General features: G+C 53.8%; 1 protein-coding gene across 4 annotated transcripts in view; it reads left to right on the top strand.

Moving 5' to 3' along the window:
* The window catches only part of Brpf3 (bromodomain and PHD finger containing 3), a 31,363-nt gene extending 12,615 nt beyond the window's left edge, over window positions 1–18,748 (top strand). For 3 of the 4 annotated variants that reach the window (XM_010605359.2, XM_010605360.3, XM_010605361.3), the window contains exons 6-13: window positions 273–585; window positions 1,287–1,592; window positions 3,224–3,730; window positions 6,415–6,508; window positions 10,287–10,384; window positions 13,268–13,365; window positions 16,788–16,942; window positions 18,018–18,748. In XM_010605359.2, coding sequence (XP_010603661.1) covers window positions 273–585; window positions 1,287–1,592; window positions 3,224–3,730; window positions 6,415–6,508; window positions 10,287–10,384; window positions 13,268–13,365; window positions 16,788–16,942; window positions 18,018–18,201 — 1,755 coding nt within the window. In that variant the 3' untranslated portion in view covers window positions 18,202–18,748. The remainder of the gene's footprint in view (window positions 1–272; window positions 586–1,286; window positions 1,593–3,223; window positions 3,731–6,414; window positions 6,509–10,286; window positions 10,385–13,267; window positions 13,366–16,787; window positions 16,943–18,017) is intronic. The other variant, XM_010605362.3, reaches the window with a different exon arrangement.
* Window positions 18,749–18,754: the final 6 nt, after the last annotated feature.

Below are 18,754 nucleotides of genomic sequence, written 5' to 3' on the forward strand. Positions count from 1 at the left end.
TTCCCCCGACTTCCAAAGCAGTGCCCCCTGAATTGAAAACAGGGTCAGTGGAGGCCAGGAGGGGCTGGGACATGGGAGCACAGAACTGAGCAGGCGCCGTGTCGGGCAAGGCCAGGAGACCTGGCCAAGGTGAGGGATCAGCAGGAGGCAGGGTGGGCCAAGCCCCCCAGGCTCTGAGTGAGGCGGGCATGGCCATACCAGAGTGCCGGAGAAGGGTGCGCCTGTTTGGCTAGTAAATGGTTGTTGTAATTGTACAGGTTTTATATGTTTAGGTTCCAGATTACCTGGAATTCATATCCAAGCCAATGGATTTTTCTACTATGAGGAGGAAGCTGGAGTCCCATCTGTACTGCACCTTGGAGGAGTTTGAGGAGGACTTTAACCTTATAGTTACCAACTGCATGAAGTATAATGCTAAAGACACAATTTTCCACCGAGCAGCTGTCCGCTTGCGGGACCTGGGAGGGGCCATCCTTCGGCATGCCCGGCGGCAGGCAGAGAACATCGGCTATGACCCCGAGAGGGGCACCCACCTGCCGGAATCACCCAAATTGGAAGACTTTTACCGCTTCTCCTGGGAAGATGGTGAGAAGTCTGGACAGGTGGGGAGGAGAGGGACCAGGAAGAGGCACAGGGACGGAGTTCAGAGAGCCAGGGACCAGGGTGGGGTGCGGACGCGGGAAGCCGGTAGGCACAGACTGGGGTCCATCTGCCTGTGGCTGGGGTAGTTCCAAGGTTAAAGTGGAACCAGGCTACTAAGTACTTTTGAGTGGTAGGAAAAGGGAGTCAGGTGCTGCCGGCTGTTAAAGCTAAGGGCTCCCCAGGGGTCTTCCTCTCCTGTATCTCCTCTGTGGAGCAGAGGCCTGGAGCGTGGGGCAGGAGAGTACAACGCTGGTGTGTGTGGCTCATTCAGAAGAGTGCAGGCGGAAGAGCAGAAACACAGACTTGCCTCCGAGCCCATACTACCTGCCCTGCTCTCTGCTTCTCCACGGCAGCCTCCTAACAGTCATTCCAGCCTGGGGATTGCCGAGCTTCCTCGTGCCTGTTCCATGGAGCCCTAATCATGACTGTCAACTGCTTCCTGCAGATGTTTCCCACATTCTGACCTTGTTCCCCCATGGCTGACTTCTGGAAAGTGGTGTCACAGGGCCAAGGGCCCGCGGTGATGCCACTGGTAGCCACTGGGCATTCCAGGAGAGTCTTTTGCCTCAGAAGGACTTGGTCCCTCTCCTTTGCCTGGGCTGGGCAGGTCCTTCATCCCCTTCTGTCCTCCTTCTCCCTGGCAGTGGACAACATACTCATCCCAGAGAACCGGGCCCATTTGTCCCCAGAGGTGCAGCTGAAGGAGCTGCTGGAGAAATTGGATGTGGTGAGCGCCATGCGGTCCAGTGGAGCCCGCACCCGTCGCGTCCGTCTGCTGCGCCGGGAGATCAATGCCCTTCGGCAGAAGCTGGCACAGCCACCGCCACCCCCACAGCCTCCCTCACTGACTAAGACTGTGTCCAATGGAGAGCTGCCCGCGGGGCCCCAGGGGGATGCAGCTGTGCTGGGGCAGGTCCTGCAGGAGGAGCCAGAAGACGATGGGGACAGAGGTAAGAGAGAGGCATGGGTGGCAGGATGCTGAGGTGGGGCAGGGGGACAAAGGCCAAGCTGGTGTTTCCTGGGGGTGCCCTGGCCCTAGGGCCCAGCAAAAGCCCTTGGAAGAGTCACCCTTCCGTAGCATGCTTGGGGGATGATATTAAGAACATGTAGAAATCAGTAAGAGAACAAAATGTATGTCAGAGTAGAAGCTGGCTCTACAGTAGACTAGGCACCTGATGGCCCCTTATGTGGATGTTTAGTTGCCGAGTTGTGGGCAGTTCAGGTGCCAGCACTCAGCAGCTGTTTACTAGCCGTTTACGAAATCTTACAGTATTTTGCACCTGATGTAGCTGCGTTGCGCATTCCAGTTAAATATCAGCCTGCTGTCTACTACCATGGAGACAGGAGGCTCTTAGAGCAGGGTAGGTTGGAGTGCTGAGGTTCAGCAGGGAAGAAAAGAGCCTACACATGGCCTGGACTCTGTAACTGCCTTGTGGTTTTGACCCCAGCTGGCTGAGTACAGGCAGAGAGGCCAGGCTGCAAGGGTGGCTGGGGATGTGATCCCCAGAAACCCAGGAGCCTTTCGGCTGAGCTGCTCCCATTCCTCTTCTTTGAGGACAGAATTGTCGCCCTTGTCCTGGCCTTTGGATCTGACCTAGGGCTTGGAAGGACTTGTCTCCTACACAGTCCCAAAGCTTGGGACTTATTTCCGGTAGGTAGGGGTCCAAATTGCAGGAAGTAGTCCGTTTTGTTTTAGACTGGCAGGGAATGGGTATGTGGGTTACATTTGGCATTGGAGGCTTTGTGTCTGTTTGTGACTCTTCCCAGCTCGCCATGTGGCAGTCAGTGTGCCACTTTTGTCCCGCCTGTAGGCTGCAGGGCTGCCATGCCCAGTGGACCGGCTGTCACGCATCCCAAGGGCGGTGATGGTGAACCTCTCAGAGCTTTTGGTGGTAAAAACAGCCTGTTGTGGCACATGTGCCATAGGTTCACCACCACTGTCCTAGGAGTTTCAGAAAACCGAAATTCCCTGTCTCACTTCTCAGACTCAGATGGGAGGTCTGGGCTGTGTTTTGGAAGTCTCGGTCCTTTAAAATTTCAAGGAGTTGGGTCAGCAGACATGTTGGAGAACCATTGATTTTAACTGACTTGGTCTTGGCTTTCCACATCTGTGAATTTATCCTTTCTGCCCCCTTAGTGTCACTTGGGTAATGGGAAACAAAATCAATGGCAGATGAGAAGACTCTTGAATCCAGTGAGAGTTGTGGGCCACTAATCTGCTGAGCAGAGATGTAGCCAATTATCGATGAAGCAAGTGGCTTTCTCAGGTGGAGAGTGATGGTTTGTGACCCTCACTTCATTAGACTCACCTGGTATTTGGTTTCATCTGGTCCGGATCTCTATAAACATTAGGATTTTTACGAAGCTTCCTAGGTGATTCTCATATATAGTTAGAGTTGAGAAGTATTTATCAGTGCAGGTAAAAGTTCACCTTACTTTCTGTTTTCCTTACGTCTAAGATGTGGGCTGTGTCCTGAGCCCTTTGGCAGCCCACGCTTTGTCTGGTTCTTAGTGTCGGTATCTGGCTTGTGGGGGCAGATTCCTTCTAAAATGTTCAAGCAGGTTCTCTTTTCTCTAACAGATGACTCCAAACTGCCTCCCCCACCAACCCTGGAGCCCACTGGGCCTGCACCTTCTTTGTCTGAGCAAGAATCTTCCCCGGATCCCCCCACCCTGAAACCCATTAATGATAGCAAAACTCCAAGCGGCTTCCTAAAGCCCAGAAAAGTAGAAGAAGATGAGCTCTTGGAGAAATCACCTCTGCAGCTAGGGAGTGAGCCCTTGCAACACTTGCTCAGCGACAGTGGCATGAACAGACTGTCTCTTACGGGCCCTGACAGCCCGGCCGATGCCCCACTCAGTGGCGTGGGGCGCCGCACTTCAGTCCTATTCAAGAAGGCCAAGAATGGCGTTAAGTTCCAGAGGGGCCCAGACGGGGCCTTGGAGAACGGCGAGGACCACGGCATGGCGGGCTCTCCCGACTCTCCCGCCAGCACTGAGGATGAGCAGCATTCCCGGAAGCGGCCGAGGAGCAGGAGCGGTAGTGAGAGCGAGGGGGAGCGGTCTCCCCAGCAGGAAGAAGAGACAGGTGACCCTGCCTGTGCTTCTCTCGCTACTTCTCATCTGCTTTTCTGCTTTGCCTTGCCAGCCAGCGCCTTCCCCAGTGGGCCACCTCCCTAGTGGCCTCTGGGGAGGCCAGTTAGTAGCACTGGGGGGTCTGTAGCTTGCTTTGGGGCCTGACACATGAGCCATGGCCTGGGGAAGCAGGTGAAGTGGGTGCTTTCAGATGCCCAGGGTGTGTCCACGGCCCTCTTTGCTCCTCAGGGATGCAGATTGTATGTGATTACACGGTTTCTTCATCGTTCATTCGTTCATTTATTGGTACCAGGGATCGAACTCAGGTCTTTGAGCTTGGTGAGGTCTACCTTCATTTCAGTTCATTCATCAGATACTAGGCATTATCTTGGGTGCAGTGAACAAAACAGGCAAATATCTCTCTCAGAGGGGAAGCAGACCTAAAGCAAATGAAACATTTTGTATTAGTAGCTTTGGAGAAAAATCCAGCAAGAAGAGGGGGCTAGGGCGTGCTGGGCTGGTCAGGAAGGTGACATTTGACTAGATATGTGCAGGAGCTGAAGGCGAGAACCATTTGTGAATCCAGGGGCAAATACTGCAAGAAGATAGATTAGATTAGTACGCTGCAGCCCTTGGCAGGTGGGACCGAGCCTTCTGTCCCGGGAGCAGCCAGGGACCCAGTGTACTGTGGCCGGTGTGGAGGTGGTGGGAGCGGGTGAGTGGGTGATGGGGACTGGATTTCCATGTCCAGCCCAAGCAGGGCAATGGGGACCCTGGATACAAAGTTAAGTCCGATTCAAGTCCAGCCCCAGAAGCGTCACGTCTAGTAGGGAAACAAGGTCATCTCACAGGGTGCAGAGAAATCTCCGTGCACTGCAGGAGCTGTTCAGGGAACCCGAGCTGAAGGGTCTGGGAAGGCTTCTCCAGGAGGGGTGAGCTGGTCCGAGGGGCACCAGACTCTATGCGTGGGCGAGGCAGCCTCAGGGCTCCATGGTGGGCGAGTGTCAGGCAGAGCGTGTTGGGCTTGCCAGGGTAGGGAAGGTCAGCTTGCTTGGCGGGGATGGGCTGTTCTTGCATTTGTTCCTCGTTTTTCTTTTTTTTTTGAGGCAGGGTCTCGCTGTGCAGTTCAGACTGGCCTTAAACCATGTAGTCTGGGCTGGCCTCGAACTCGCGGCGATCTTCCTGCCTCAGCCTCCCAAGCGCTGGGAGGTCCTTGTGTTTCTGTCACATCCTTTTATATAATGGCTTTGAACTGTGTGTCCAGCACTTGTTTTTTTCTTTTTGTTTGTTTGTTTGTGTTTTTATTTTGCTTTGTACCTTGGTGGTGTCTTCCCTTCCCACCTGGCCCTAACTTCTGTGAGGGCAGAAGGTTGGTGGATAGAGAGGCAAGAGCTTGAGGCTTGGGGCTAAGTTCAGATTGCAACTTCTGAGCTGTGTAATCTGGGGAAAATTGATTCACCTCTCTGAGCTTGGTTCCTCACTTCTGATATGAAACCAGAGGTAACTACCGTGCAGGGCTCTGAGGGATTGGAAACAGTCTACATGAAGCCCTCGGCACATAGCGGTTATTGTCACCCTCTCCACTGTATCTGGCTGAGCCAGACAGCTCAAAACGCAAGCTCCTCCTGTAGCGAACTGAGTGTGGACAGCAGGCCCATCCAGCCTGAGGGGGCTGCCGCCTAGGGTCCTGTGAGATCCTGTTCCTCTCCCACTGTCACCCAGGAACACTTCCACACGACCTTAGCAGACTCATGAAAACAGGTGTTGATCTTTCCAGGCCAGACAGCCGAGGTCCAGCGGCTTTCGCGGTCTAAATCAAGGTCACAGTGTGAGAGGCCGGGCACCGGCTTCTGGGTGCTGACACCTGCTCCCAGGTGTGAATGGCGCTGAAGCCTTGGGCAAGGTACCTGTTACACTGTCAGCCGGGCGCTGGGCCCACCCCCTCTCCTGGCTCAGCCGTGGGAGAGGCTGCTGCGCAGGAGACGACGCAGCAAGGTCGGGTCCCCGGTGGCCGGCTCAGGAGGCTCAGGAGGCTCCGTGTAAACAGACCTGGTGCCCTCCACAAGGACCGAGGCATTAGCTTCACTCCGCAAGAGGCCAAGGCTTCGTGCTAGAAAGGGACCAGTATATCAGGGCGCAGTCTAGACAGGGACGTCCTGGGAATGTCTGGCTGCTCTGGTTCTGAAAAGCGCACTATCCTCAGCTCTGACTGGCATTGTTAGGTGTGGTCTGCACAGGGCCCCTATCGTGCCCCAGGCTCTCCTGACACCATCCCCAAAGAATGGGGACAGCTGTCGCCAACTGTGGGGCGGGCAGGGCCTGTGGTGTTTATCTGAACAGGCAGGGCGGGTGGGCTCCACTGGCAGAGACTCCCTGGTAATTGAAGTTTGAAATTGGAAGCAGATCCAGGGCCTTGCTTACTTACCCGCTGGTGGGGGAAACCTCTGTGTTTTCCTCTGGAGCCAGAGTCAGCTGAAGTAGTAAAAAGACGGGAAGGGAAATGGAGTGGCTGCTCACTGCCCGAGCCAGCAGTGTCCCCCAACCTTATCTGTCCGGTTCCCTCCTCCACGCCTTTCCCAGGGAAGAACAGCTCCTCTCCAGGCCCCCTGCACGCTGCTCTCCAGAGGTGGCTGCCTTGTGCCGCCACTGTGCAGGGGGAGCTTCTGCGTGTGAGCTCACACTGTGTGTCCTTGGCAGGTGTGACCAACGGCTTTGGAAAGCACACAGAAAGCGGGTCTGACTCGGAGTGTAGCTTGGGTCTCAGTGGCGGCCTGGCATTTGACGCTTGCAGGTAAGGACCCTTGTCCTCAAAGCCTTGTCAGTAGTCACCTCCGCTCCCTCGCTCACGGTTTTCCTTATCTCGGTTCTCACCCTCCTGTTTCCTTGGGCCTCTGGTCTATAACTGGGATCTCCTAGGAAACTGGGTGACCCTTGTCTCCCAGGTCTGCTCCTGCTAATAGGAGTAGCACCCATGCTCTGCATGGCCAGTGGGCTCAGTTGGGCTCTTGAGGGCGGGGTTTGTCTGAATGTCCTCTGGCAGGAAAGTTAACATTTGAAGCCCTACCTGCTCACTTTCGCTTGCATCGCCCTGGTGGTTTTGTCCTTGGGCTCTTGGGGTTTCATAGCAGTGGGCTCTTAGGGTGCAGCACGGAAATGAGGAATGAGCACCAGGACGTTCGGGGTCGCCTCTTGCTCAGGCAAGCCCCAGCTCGCCTCCCTTCCTTGAGCTGAGAAGGGGTGGGTTTCTCTTGTCCTTCTTTAACCAGTAGGGAGGATTTCTGAGGCTAGAACTTTCAAGTTTCTTCCGAGTCCACAAGTTTAGTGAGCCCTGCTCTGTGTTGTGTGTTCAGCAAGACCTCAGGGAGAGAGGCTCAGTCCCCAGAGGAAACATGACCAGTGCCGAAGTCTCGTGTCATGGTCTGAGGGAGCCTAGGTTCAAAGGGGAGGACAGGTTCCTGGCAGCACCGAAAGACGACCTGTCAGTGTTTTTGCGTCCACGGCAGCTGAGGGTGCCCTGCCCTGGCCACTGGGCTCCAGCTGGGGTTATGGGGCCACTCGGCTAAAACCTGGCCTGGGCTTATTCCTCGCTTGTGTTCCTTGGAGATTCTTCTCCCCACAGAGCCTCAGAAGTGCCCTGGCTCGCTCTCCCTCCCTCTTCCTCTCCCTCCCGCTCCTTCCTCTCCCTCCTCCTCTCCCTGTTGAAGCCTTCAGAGACACGTGGGGAGTAGATGGAGAAAAACACCAGCATCAGACAGAGGACAGAAGCCAGAGTTCAGAGTTAAAAGATGCCTTAGGTCTGGTCCTGGGTTGAAGTTTCTGGCTTCCTTCAAAGAGAAGCTGTCTGGAAACCCAGTGTGTTGGCGTAGGATCAAGGTCACCCGGTTGTTCCTTCTGGCCCCTGATGGCTTGCCTCCATGTGTGTCACAAGGACAGGCTGTGGTTAGCCCCCACTGATTCAGGGGTGTTTCCCCTCTGCACAGCTCAGCACCCCTGATTCCTCTGGGCTCCTGCTTGGTGTGGCAATGGTGCCCTTGGAAGGCATTTCTCCTTTAGCTCAGTGGTTGTCAGCGTAATTTCAGGATTCAGAACGAGATTCAAGGACCCAGCGGCAGGGTTTTTTCTTCTCTTGTCCCTCTTCTATCATAGCATAGTAAGAACGTAAAGGAAGATCTCTTCATTAGACTGAAACCTTGTCATCCCAGAGTTAGAGAACCTTGGGTCAAACCCACGGCCCATCCTGTCTTCCCAGCCTGCCCCTGTCTTGGTCTTTTCTGCTGGCTTTCTTAGCAAGCCAGAGCTGCACGCTCCTCCCCTGGATCAGCCCTGTAACTGCTGATGGCTGCGCCCTCGCTGTGCCAGACACTCTTCTAAGCCCTGAGAAGACCTCTGTTCTCATGGCGCTTATCTTGGGAGGGGGCGGGTGGAGGTTAAACCAGCAAACAAGATAATTACAAATGGGGCGGCCTGCCTGGGCCTGAGTCGCTTGGGCAGGGGCCTGACGTGCAGGCCAGGATCAACTTGGTGATGGTTTTTTTCCCACGGATTAGAAACACAGGCATTTGGGGAATTGTGTTGTATTTTATCGAGCTCCCCTTCTCAGAGCTTGTTGCTCTGCATTATAGCATCACTCTAAGCGACACATCATTAGAATTTACTGCCCTTCAGGTAATAACTGCCACTGTCCTTCTTTAAGTCCTGGGCGGGTGTATACTGAGTACAGCACTGGGGAGCACAGACCTCAGAGAAGGTAAGTTGCTTACTCAGGATCACAGAGCAAATGAGGAGAGGGACTAGGTTTTCAACTTAGGTAGTCTGGCTCCAGAGTTTAATCTTAACCGCTTTGCTGTGCTTTTTTCTGGTGTATTTGGAGATGTTTTCCCAGATTCAGGATGAACTCTGAGAGGCCTTCCTAAAATTACTCGCACCTTACATCTGTATAAAACCTCAGAGTCTCTCAGCGCATTTTGACCAACGAGAACAAGATTTCCAACCTGACCTCTGTTTACTGAAGGATTATGATTCATGTGATTAAGCAAATCTTTGTTTTCGTTTTTCCCCCCTTCCTCAGTACTGAGGATTGAACCCACAGCCTTTACACTGAGCTGTATCCCCAGCCCTTATTAAATTTTTAATTTTGAGATAGGGTCTTACTAAGTCTCTAATTACCCAGTCTGGGCTCAAGCTTGTGATCTTCCTGCCTCAGCCTCCCAGAATGTTCGGATATAACAGGATGCACCACCATGCCTGGCCAGTTTTCTTAGTATAATGATAAGGTCAGTTCTGACCCAGTGAAACAGAATAATATCCCATTCTCCACCCATTCTTACCCTGGCTGCTGCTTATCTAGAAGCTGGCCCAGGAGCTTGAGACTTGGTTGTACATTAGAATTGCGCATGGAGCTATGCTGATGGGCTGGGTGGTCTCAGTTATATCACTGTTCTGGTATTGCTCTTCACAGATTGGCTCATTCCTTTCTAGTCTTTGTCTAGTATATATTTTACCTCTGCTGTAGTCATGTTAAAATACTTTTTAGTTTAAAAAAAAACAAACAAAAAACCATCTCTGTCCAAGAAAAACTTCACACAAACCATTTGGAAATGAGAAGTTGATTTTTTTTTTTTTTCAATTTAAAAATATCTTTTCTTCTGGAAGCATGACATGTCCATTATAGAAAATTTGGAAAAGAGGCAAATTTTTATACCTCAAAAATAAAACGCTTTTTAAGAAATGGCGTGTGAACCACAGAGTAAGGAGTTCTGGGCAGATACGATACCGTCTTAATGACTTTCTCATTGCTGGGGCAAAATACCCGACACCGCCGGTTAAAGGAGGAGAGGTTTATTTCAGTTCAGTTCATAGAGGTTTCAGCCCGTGGTCAGCTGCTCCACAGCAGGGCGCGTGGCAGAGGAGAAACAGTTCCTGTGTGGCAGACCCAATACAGCCAGCCCTCCTTCCCCTTTTTATTCCATCCAGGCCACAAGCCTGTTGGTTGGGGCCACTCGTACCCAGGGCAGGTCTTCCCTCTTCAGTAAACCCTCAGTCACCCTCAGATGTGCTGAACCAGATGGCGTCACACACCCGTGACCCAGTCAGCCCCAGAAGTCCCCACCTTTAAGTGCATAAGGGTTTAAGGGACGTCTCGATGGAAGCCGTAACAGCCACTCCTCTTGGATCTTCAGAAGCACTGACAAGTGATGGAGGTGACCTCCCTGACAAGGACTTTCCAAGTCCAGTCTTTCCGTGTTAGGGATGATTCCTGAAAACCCAGCAGGAGATTTCCAGGTGGGAAGTATGTCGTGGCTTAGCGTGAGATGGGGGCAAGTTGAGAAACCATCCTCCCTGAGTGCTTTCTTTTTTGAGATAAGTCTCACTGTGTAGCCCAAGCTGGTCTTGAACTCACAGCAATCCTCCTGCCTCAGCTTCCCAAGTGCTGGGATTACAGGCGTGCGCCCCATGCCCAGCCTCTCTGAGGGCTTTTGTGGCTGTCCGCCCACCTGAGATGGGAAAGCATAAGTGGCCAGTTGGTCGCTGGAACTGCTTTGACCCCTCTCTCCCTGATCTGTGTGCAGTGGTCTGACACCTCCCAAGCGCAGCCGCGGGAAGCCTGCCCTGTCCCGAGTGCCCTTCCTGGAAGGTGTGAACGGAGACTCTGACTACAGTGGTGCAGGTGAGGAGCGGTATCTGGGCAGAGCTGGGGCCCAGGCCTTCCCAGCAGCCGGCTCTGCAGCCGCCGTGCTTCCAGAGCTCAGAACCAGTCAGCCGATCCCTGAGTACCCTGAACCCTCGGGTACTGGCTGGAGAAAGGGCCTGAGCTCCCAGGTGATTCATCCCTCTAAAAATAACTGTGTGAGGGCCGGGGATTTAGCTCAGTGGTTCCACCACCTGCCTTGCACAAGCAGAAGATCCTGAGTTCGATCCCTGGTCTGAAGTCGGAATATGTCACGCTTGCCCATGGTAACAAAAACCCGAAAGGTGGCAAGGGGCATGTGAGGAAAGCCAGCACTCTCTTCCTCGGGACATCCACTGTTAGCGTTTGCTTTTGAGCCTTTCCAGAGGTGATCCAGGAATGTACAAGCCAGGCCTTGTGTGTGTGCTGAAGAAAGTGATAAGAGAAATCCAATATACACGTTCCTCCGTGGTTCTATTCCTTTTTTCCAGTTAGTAGAATACCTGAGAGATCCTTCTGTGCTTTGGAGTAGCTGCCTAGTGTCCCGTTATACAGGAGGGCCTGCATTTGCATAGCCACCGTAAAGACAAATTCGTTGTTTTGAGTTATGTGTTATCAGTGTGTGTCAGTACTGCAGGGAGCAGCCTTACGTGTGCATAGGTCGTCCCGTCCCCGCGGGGCTAATTCCCGTGGGAGTAGGTGTTGACTTGAAGGAAATGTGCATTTGTGATTTTCATGGCCGTTGCTCGTCTGCTCAGTAGAGTTGTCAGTGGTAGCCCGTATCACTGAGGTTCACCTGCAGTCCTAGAGTTTTATGGATCTTGTCTCCTTGGATCAGTGGTATAAAGGGCAGGACAGGGCCAGCTGGTCCCCAGGTACAGCAGGCACAGAGGGGCCGGGCGGTCTAGATGCTGTCTTGGAAGTTTCCACCTAGGGCTCAGGCCGCGGGGCTTCTCTCCCCTCCCGCTTCCCCAGCTGCCTCCTTTCCCCTAGCATGGGCCCTCGCGTGCATGTCAGTGGATGCATGCGTGTGGGATGCATGCTGGTGTGCTTCCTTTCCTCCTGTGCCTGTCAGCCCCCAGAAGGCAGGACTCTGTCCAGATGAATCTGTGTGACATCTAAGCTCAGAGCCAGGAGTGTATTGGCGCACTTTGTGCTTCTGGTGGTGACATTTTATTCTTCTTTTTAAAACTCACTTAAAATGATGCCAAAAGAGGGCCAGGGATTTAGCTCAGTGGTTCCAGCGCCTGCCTCGCAAGCGCAAGGACCCGAATTTGATCCCTCCGATACCAAAAAAAAGATGCCAAAAGAGACTTTAAAAGGAATTTGAGCTCTCATAGTTCTCTCATCTTAACACAGTTGTCTTCATTTCTCTGTGTTGCCTTCTGTTTATTTTAGGCATATTTTTAACAAAGTACTAATCCAAAACACTTGTACTTTTGTATCCTACTTTTTTTTTTACTGTTACCTCATACTTTTTTCGTGTGGACACATAATCTTTGTCTCATTATTGCAACACTATATCTAACAATGCTAATTTACTTAACTGGTCTGTTGTTAGACATTTGGTTATCTCTGACTTCTAACATGACAAGTGATGTAGTGAATCCACATTTTTGTTCAGTTTTATTTGTTTTTAAAGTTATTTTTCTTAGAATAAATCACTGAGGAAGGGATTTACTGGGGAGCAGGTGGTTCGTCCATTTTTTGAATGGCTTGGGCGCATACAGCCAATTCCATCCTGTAAGGAGTTGGTCCGTCAGCAGGGCCAGCGGAAGATGGCACCGGTTTCCCCTCGGCCTTCCTCTTTAGTGTTGGGTTCTATCTTTTTATTGTTGTTGCTGCTAACCCAGCAGTCAGAACAGTGCCTCATTATTGTGAGTACGTTTTTAAACATTATAAGGGTGGTAATTTTTCCTCAGAAATATAATTGCCACTCTTGAGATTTGGGTCTTTTTTCCCTCGGTCGGGTGCAGTCACCACTCAGTTCCAGTGTGTAAATGTGGGGAAGGAAAGAGGTTCCTTTGGGGTCCAGCAGCCCTCGTGAAGCACCCATTCCTGTGTGCTGCTGCACGGGTGCAGGGAGAGCGAGCGGTGTCCGCTGCAGGTGGGACAGCAGGCCCTGTGCGCCTGCCTGGTGGTTCTGAGTGGTGCGGCCCAGTGTCCCAGATGGCCAGAACCCATGTAGCAGATGGTTTTCTTGGGACGTCCTTCCTAGGCCTCTTTATCCACAAAGCCTCCGTCACGAGAACTCCACGCTCGGGGGCCAGAGAGGGGTGCGTGGCTCTGCCCAAGCTGGGTAGGCCCTTCTCCTGCCGGGATGAGGCCGCCTCATTTTCTCAGGGAAAGTCATCCGAGGGTTCCAGTTCAGAGGTTGGTAAACTATGGCCTGCTGCCTGGTTCTAGGTGGTCGATGAGCTTAGAATGGTTTTGAGGTTTTTTTTTTTTTTTAAACATTTTAAAATGATTTAAAAGAAAAATCAGAAGCAGAATGTTTCATAACATGTGAAAACTACATGAAATTAAATTCCAGCGTCTTCTAGAACAGAGTAGTAACAGTATTGGTTACACGGCCACCATCACTTGTTTCCAGATTGTCTGTGGCTGCTTTGATGCTACAACTGCAGTTGAGTAGTTTGGTCCGAGACCAGGTGGCCCCTAAAACCTAAACTATGTAGTTAGGCCATTTCCAGAGCTAATTTGCCAACCTCTGATTCATTCTGTGGATTTCTCCTAAGGAAAGGGTAGGGAAGAGGAAGGGTGGAGGGGATGCTGCTGACTCATTCCTGGGCTGCCCCAGTCGAATGGAGGCCACAGGCAGGGCTTTTGGGCATCATTCCGAGTCCCCTCTGGGCACTGTCTCCTCCCCTCCCCCACCCCCAGGCAGAAGCCTCCTGATGCCCTTTGAAGACCGCGGAGACCTGGAGCCCCTGGAGCTGGTGTGGGCCAAGTGCCGAGGCTATCCCTCCTACCCTGCCTTGGTGAGTCTGCCCCAGACACCACCCTCCTGTGTCCCCGGGCGGCTCCGGCCCCTGCCTGCCGTGGGGGCTTATCTGATCGGATCGAGCCAGCAGTGTGCTGCGGGTCAGGGTGCCTCTAGCTGCCAAGGGGTGGGGGGCTCATCCCGGCTTCTGTGGGGCAAACCAGCAAGGCCCCCGCTGGAAGAACTTTTCAGAAGGCTGAAAGTAGGCAGGCAGAGTCTCGGCTCTTAGGGTTTCAATGGCATTTTTATTTGCTTATGCGTTACAGTAATACATGCTTGTTGTAGAGGACTGAAAACGCTCTTCATGCTTAGATGTTTGATTAAACATCTGTTGTGCCAAGTCCTTGGAATACTGAGGCAGGCGAAGTCACTCCTGTTTTGTGAGGAAGAAAGCTTTACCTGTGCTTAGCCACCTAGTAAGTTGCAAGGTGGGAATCTGAGCCCTTGGCTCCAAACAGGTGATGTCAGAGCCTGTGTTCCGAGCCTCCGAGTTCAGAACCACGCACGGTCTGTTCAGGGATGAGCTGGTGCGTAGCCAGCCTGGTTAATGTGTAGGGATGCGGATACGAGGCTGTACTGTTTTACCCTCCTTCTCACTAAACCACACACGGTGAACATGCACGTCTCACGCCATTTTTAAACCCTGTCAGCATCATTTAGTGACTACATCATCTTCGGTTGTATTCGTGTAACACATTTTGATCATTCTCTGGTTGGTTATTTAGATTGTCTGAATTTTTCTCTATAATAAACAGTTGGCAATCCGTGTAACTGTCGCTCTACCTTTGTGTACATCCGTGATTGTTCTTCACAGTGAATTCTTAAGAGTGCCTTCTAGGGGCTCAGTCTGGACAAAAGTTGGATACAAGTTGCCTGAAAGTTCCAATTTAAAGTCCCACCAGCAATAGCTAAAGTTTCCATTTCTTCCACAGTAGCAGTAGCTAAAAATTTTGTTTTTGTCTCACCTTGTTCTTGCTTAGAGCTCAGTCTCAGTGGGGGAGGGCGCGTCCACCCAGCTGTGGAAGATGGTACTGATTCCAACCCCCAGGGTCATCAGACTCATCTGGAGGAGTTTTTAAGCCACACTTTCCCCCAGCCAGCTCCACTGTAGAACTACTGAGGGAGAGTTTTGAGGCCAGACGAAGGCATGAGTTTTTTCCAAAGGCTTCCTGGATGGTGGAGCCTGGGCACGGGAACCACCCTGCCCACCTCTCCCAAGCTCTCAGAGCTCTGTGCTTCTCCCAACCCTTTTCTGTCTGTGACTTTTGAGCCCAACAGCAGCCTCTCAAGATAAACGGGGCAGGAACTTTGACCCTGTTTGGACCAATGAGGGCTGCACAGTTGCGGATCCACGGTCCCTGTCCTGCTCACCTTCCCCTCCCCAGCAGTGGCAGGCAGGGGAGGTCACACCGTGAGCTCGAGGCCAGAGAAGCTGGCCCAGGCACAGCCTGGCTTCACAAGGCCAGAGACCCTCAGTGCTTAGTCATTATGGAAGTGACCAAGGCTCTCCATGTTTAGGGTTATCGTGACAGTTTTTAAATTTCACAATGCACAGAAATCAGTTCAAAGCTAGTGTTTTTTAAAAATTACTGTTTTGGGAGGACAGCTGCACTGGGGATCAAGCCCAGGACTTCACTGCAACACAAACATTACCACTGAGCTACCCCCAGGCAGTATTCTTACTTATACATTTTCATTCCGAATTAAAGAAATTCAACCCCTGCCTGAATAAAACTTGCTTTTTTTATGTTGATGCATGCTCCTCCAGCCTTTTTCCTGTGTATACTTCTATATGTATTTGCATATTGCGTTGTGCTTCAACCTTCTATTTTAAGCCTTTGTCTTTTTTTAAAATGGGGGGGGGCTTGCTAAGTTGCCCAGGCTGGACTGTAATGCCTGCACTCAGGAGACTGTCCTGCCTCAGCCTCCCAAGTAGCTGGGACTACCCGTGCACGCCCCTGTGTCTGGCTTAAGTCCTTATCTTTTAAACACAGGTATTTGTCTTATTTTTATAAAAGTAATATGTAGCACAGTATAAACATTTTAGAAATACAGGGGGGATAAACACAAGCCCCACCATTCTAACATGTTGACTCAAGTATTTTATATCATTCCTTTTATTGGTTGTTCACGTATTACAGTTGTAACAGAGTATGTACACATTTATTGTCTACTGTGTTCAATTTATCATAAGCTCTGTTTTCATGTGTTTTGCACCTGCATAGCCCTCCTGAGTGAGTGGACCGTTATTGTTTGGGGATGTGGAAGCTCTCTTCGGGGCAGCCCTCGGGAAGGTTTCCCCAGTGCCCTCTCAGGAGCCAGCCTGGCTCGGTCCACGAGGAGACTTCCCAGGGCTGTGTGGCTGTCCTCTGAGGGCCCTCGTGTGGGTCCTGGGAGAGTTGGGTTCTCTGTCAGTGAACTCTTCACAGAGAAGCTGCCTGAGCCGCTCGTCCCGAGAGGGATGTGGGGAAACGCAGGTGCCCAGAGGGGAGTGAGGAGAGCAGTTTATTCTGAGAAAAGGCCCGCGGGGACTGAGTACAGGAGTAGAGTTGCTCAGTCTCTGGAGAAGGCTGCTCCCTTGGGACGTTTCCCAGGTCTCTGCTCCGAGCATAGGAATCTCCGGACTTGGGCTGCAGGGCTGTGGCAGCAGAGGCCCCACTTGGCCCGGCGCCTGGCCCGAGTCGTGGCCGTGGCTTCCGCCGGCCTTTCCTCCTGTGCTTGGCCTTTTCCTCTCTCAGCGAACACCTGTCCGCAGACATGCTGGCATTGGCAAGCGACTGAATGAGATGAGGTGTGGATAATGAGGAGCGTTGGAAACTTGGAAAGTGCTCCACGGACCTGGGGAATTACTGATGTCGGTACTGCCCGGCCTCTTGCTCTGAGCTAGGCAGGGCGTGCTGGGTGCTGGAAACAAAACCCCACCGAGGTGGCCCATCCTGCACTTGTGAGCCTCCGGGCTCAGGCTGTGCACCGAGCTCCTGTGGAGGTGGGAGGGGGCGCACAGCTACTGTAGGAGGCGACAGTCCTCAGAGCCGCGGCGCCTGGGGAAAGGCCCTGAGCGTGTGAAGTGAGAGAGGCAGGAAAATGAGCTCTCCTTTCTCCCCCAGAGACCTGAGAAGGGGTTCGCCTGCCTGGCTGGGCATCAGAGGCCCCACTTGCTCCCTTCCCTCCTGTTTTCCCACTGCCGTCGCGGCCCCAGGGCCCGATAGCTTGTGGAGCAGACCTCATCAGGACCGGTCGGCAGGGCCGGAGGACCGGGACGTGAGCCGGGGGCCAGGGAGAGGCCAGGTCCTCCATCGCTCAGGTGGACAGGGCCGGCCTCTGCTGCTTAGATGTGGGGCGCTGCAGCGGTGAATCTTGCAGCCGGATCCCTGCTCACCCAGCCCCCTCCTGAGCACCCATCTCCCTTTCTTCCTCCAGATCATCGACCCCAAGATGCCCCGGGAGGGCCTCCTGCACAATGGCGTCCCCATCCCTGTCCCCCCACTGGACGTGCTGAAGCTGGGAGAACAGAAGCAGGCAGAGGCTGGAGAGAAGCTCTTCCTTGTCCTCTTCTTTGACAACAAGCGCACCTGGTGAGTGCCAGGGTGCAGGGCTGCCCCAGGGGAGGGGACAAGTGCTGAGTGAGAGTGGCGTCAGGCTGGCCGGAGAGAGCGCGTCCCAGTGAGGAATGCAGCCCTGAGTGGAGGAAGAACCGCAGCAAACCTGACGGGAGGCCTCAGCTCGTCCTCCGGGGTGCTCAGGAGAGCTGGTGGCGGTCGGGCCTGTGTCTCTGTGCCCAGTTCCACTGGCCTGGGGAGCCTGCGACCTCAGGCCGCGCAGCTCCCTCGGTAGGTGACTCCTGGAGAGGGGCTCAGTTGTGCCGGTCAGCTGCCAGCACTCCGGCGGCTGTGGAAAGGTGCGTCTCAGTCCCACAGGGCCCGGGCAGCGTGGTGCCCTGTGAAAGGGTCTTGTTCACCACCGTTTATGCACCTTAAGGAGGCTTGACACCAGCAGGAGGGCGCTGTCACCTCTGCTTCGACAGTGAGGAGGTAGGCCTGGCTGATGAGAAAGATGCCAGTAGATGCCACTGACCAGGGAGTCTCTGGGTGTCCTTGTGCACTGCTTAATCTTACTTGGGTCTTGATGCCCTGGATGCGTTTCTCATGAGGAAGCCAAGTCCTGGCCCCATTGCCCACACTGGGGTCCACACCGAGATCCGACTCAAGGCTGTGCTCCCACCCATGTGTTAGATTCCGCTGGGAGTGTTAAAGACGCACACGTGTGTGTGTGTGCACGTGTACATGTGCTCGCATGCACACACACACGGAACAGGCCCAGGAGACGTGGGTTCCTGGCATCAACTCCCCTTCCAGCCATAGCCCTGCAGTTTCCCAAGGCAGGCGAGGCTCCGGTCCACTCTTAGGGACGACAGAGGTTTCTCCTGGACCTTGGGCCCGCAGAGCACAGTTAGGGCCCAGGGAAGGACCTGGCTGCCAGTGCTGCCATCTGGCCTGCCTGGTTCTCGCGGCTCTTGCGTGGGGCTCCCCCACCCTGCCTGCTCTGCCCTGTACCCCCTTCCCCGACCTTGCTTGTCCTGAGCAGAGGGGCCCAGTGGGACCCGTGCAGGGTCCACCAGAGCCCAGCCTCTTAACCACACTTGCATTTCAGGCAGTGGCTTCCAAGGGACAAAGTCCTGCCCCTGGGTGTGGAAGACACTGTGGACAAGCTCAAGATGCTAGAAGGCCGCAAGACCAGCATCCGCAAGTCGGTACAGGTGGCCTATGACCGCGCCATGATCCACCTCAGCCGAGTCCGGGGCCCCCACTCCTTTGTCCCCTCCAGCTACCTGTGAGGGTAGGGCCGGGCCTCCATCCCGTGGGCGCGGAGAAGCCTCTCCTGCCCCAGCCAGACATGTGGCGGTAGCTTCTCCGCTCACGGTAGGCCCGGGGCTGGACTGTGTCCCCACTAAGGGGAAGGCCCTGTTCTGACCATTCACACGGTTCCCCGGAGGGCCTGCTGTGTGCCGAAACCTGCCCCTGGGCCCTCGGGGACACCCCACTCAAGAACCACTTGTTGTGGGCTCGGCCCACCTGAGGAGCGGCACCAGGCCGGACCGAGGTGAGGTGGCCTGGGCTGCCTGGCTCTTTCCATCCCCTCAGCGAGGCCAAGGCTCTGACGCTGATCCCAGAGATGCCGTGGGTGCGCCAGGCCCTCGGGGCTCCCCCTGAGCTCCCCTCTCCCCGCCCCTCCCAGCTGTCTTCCACCCTGGGGGCCAGGCTCTCGCGCCCACATTCCCTTCCTTTCTCTTGTGCCAAACTGACAGCAACATCACCAAACTTGACCTTTCTTCATGTCCCATTCCCTTGGCCAGCTGCTCTGCCAGGTGGGTGTCGGGCCACCCCCGA

The sequence above is a fragment of the Fukomys damarensis genome, unplaced genomic scaffold (assembly GCF_012274545.1).
Source record: "Fukomys damarensis isolate Sample0158 unplaced genomic scaffold, DMR_v1.0_HiC HiC_scaffold_20, whole genome shotgun sequence".
NCBI classification, from domain to species: domain Eukaryota; kingdom Metazoa; phylum Chordata; class Mammalia; order Rodentia; family Bathyergidae; genus Fukomys; species Fukomys damarensis.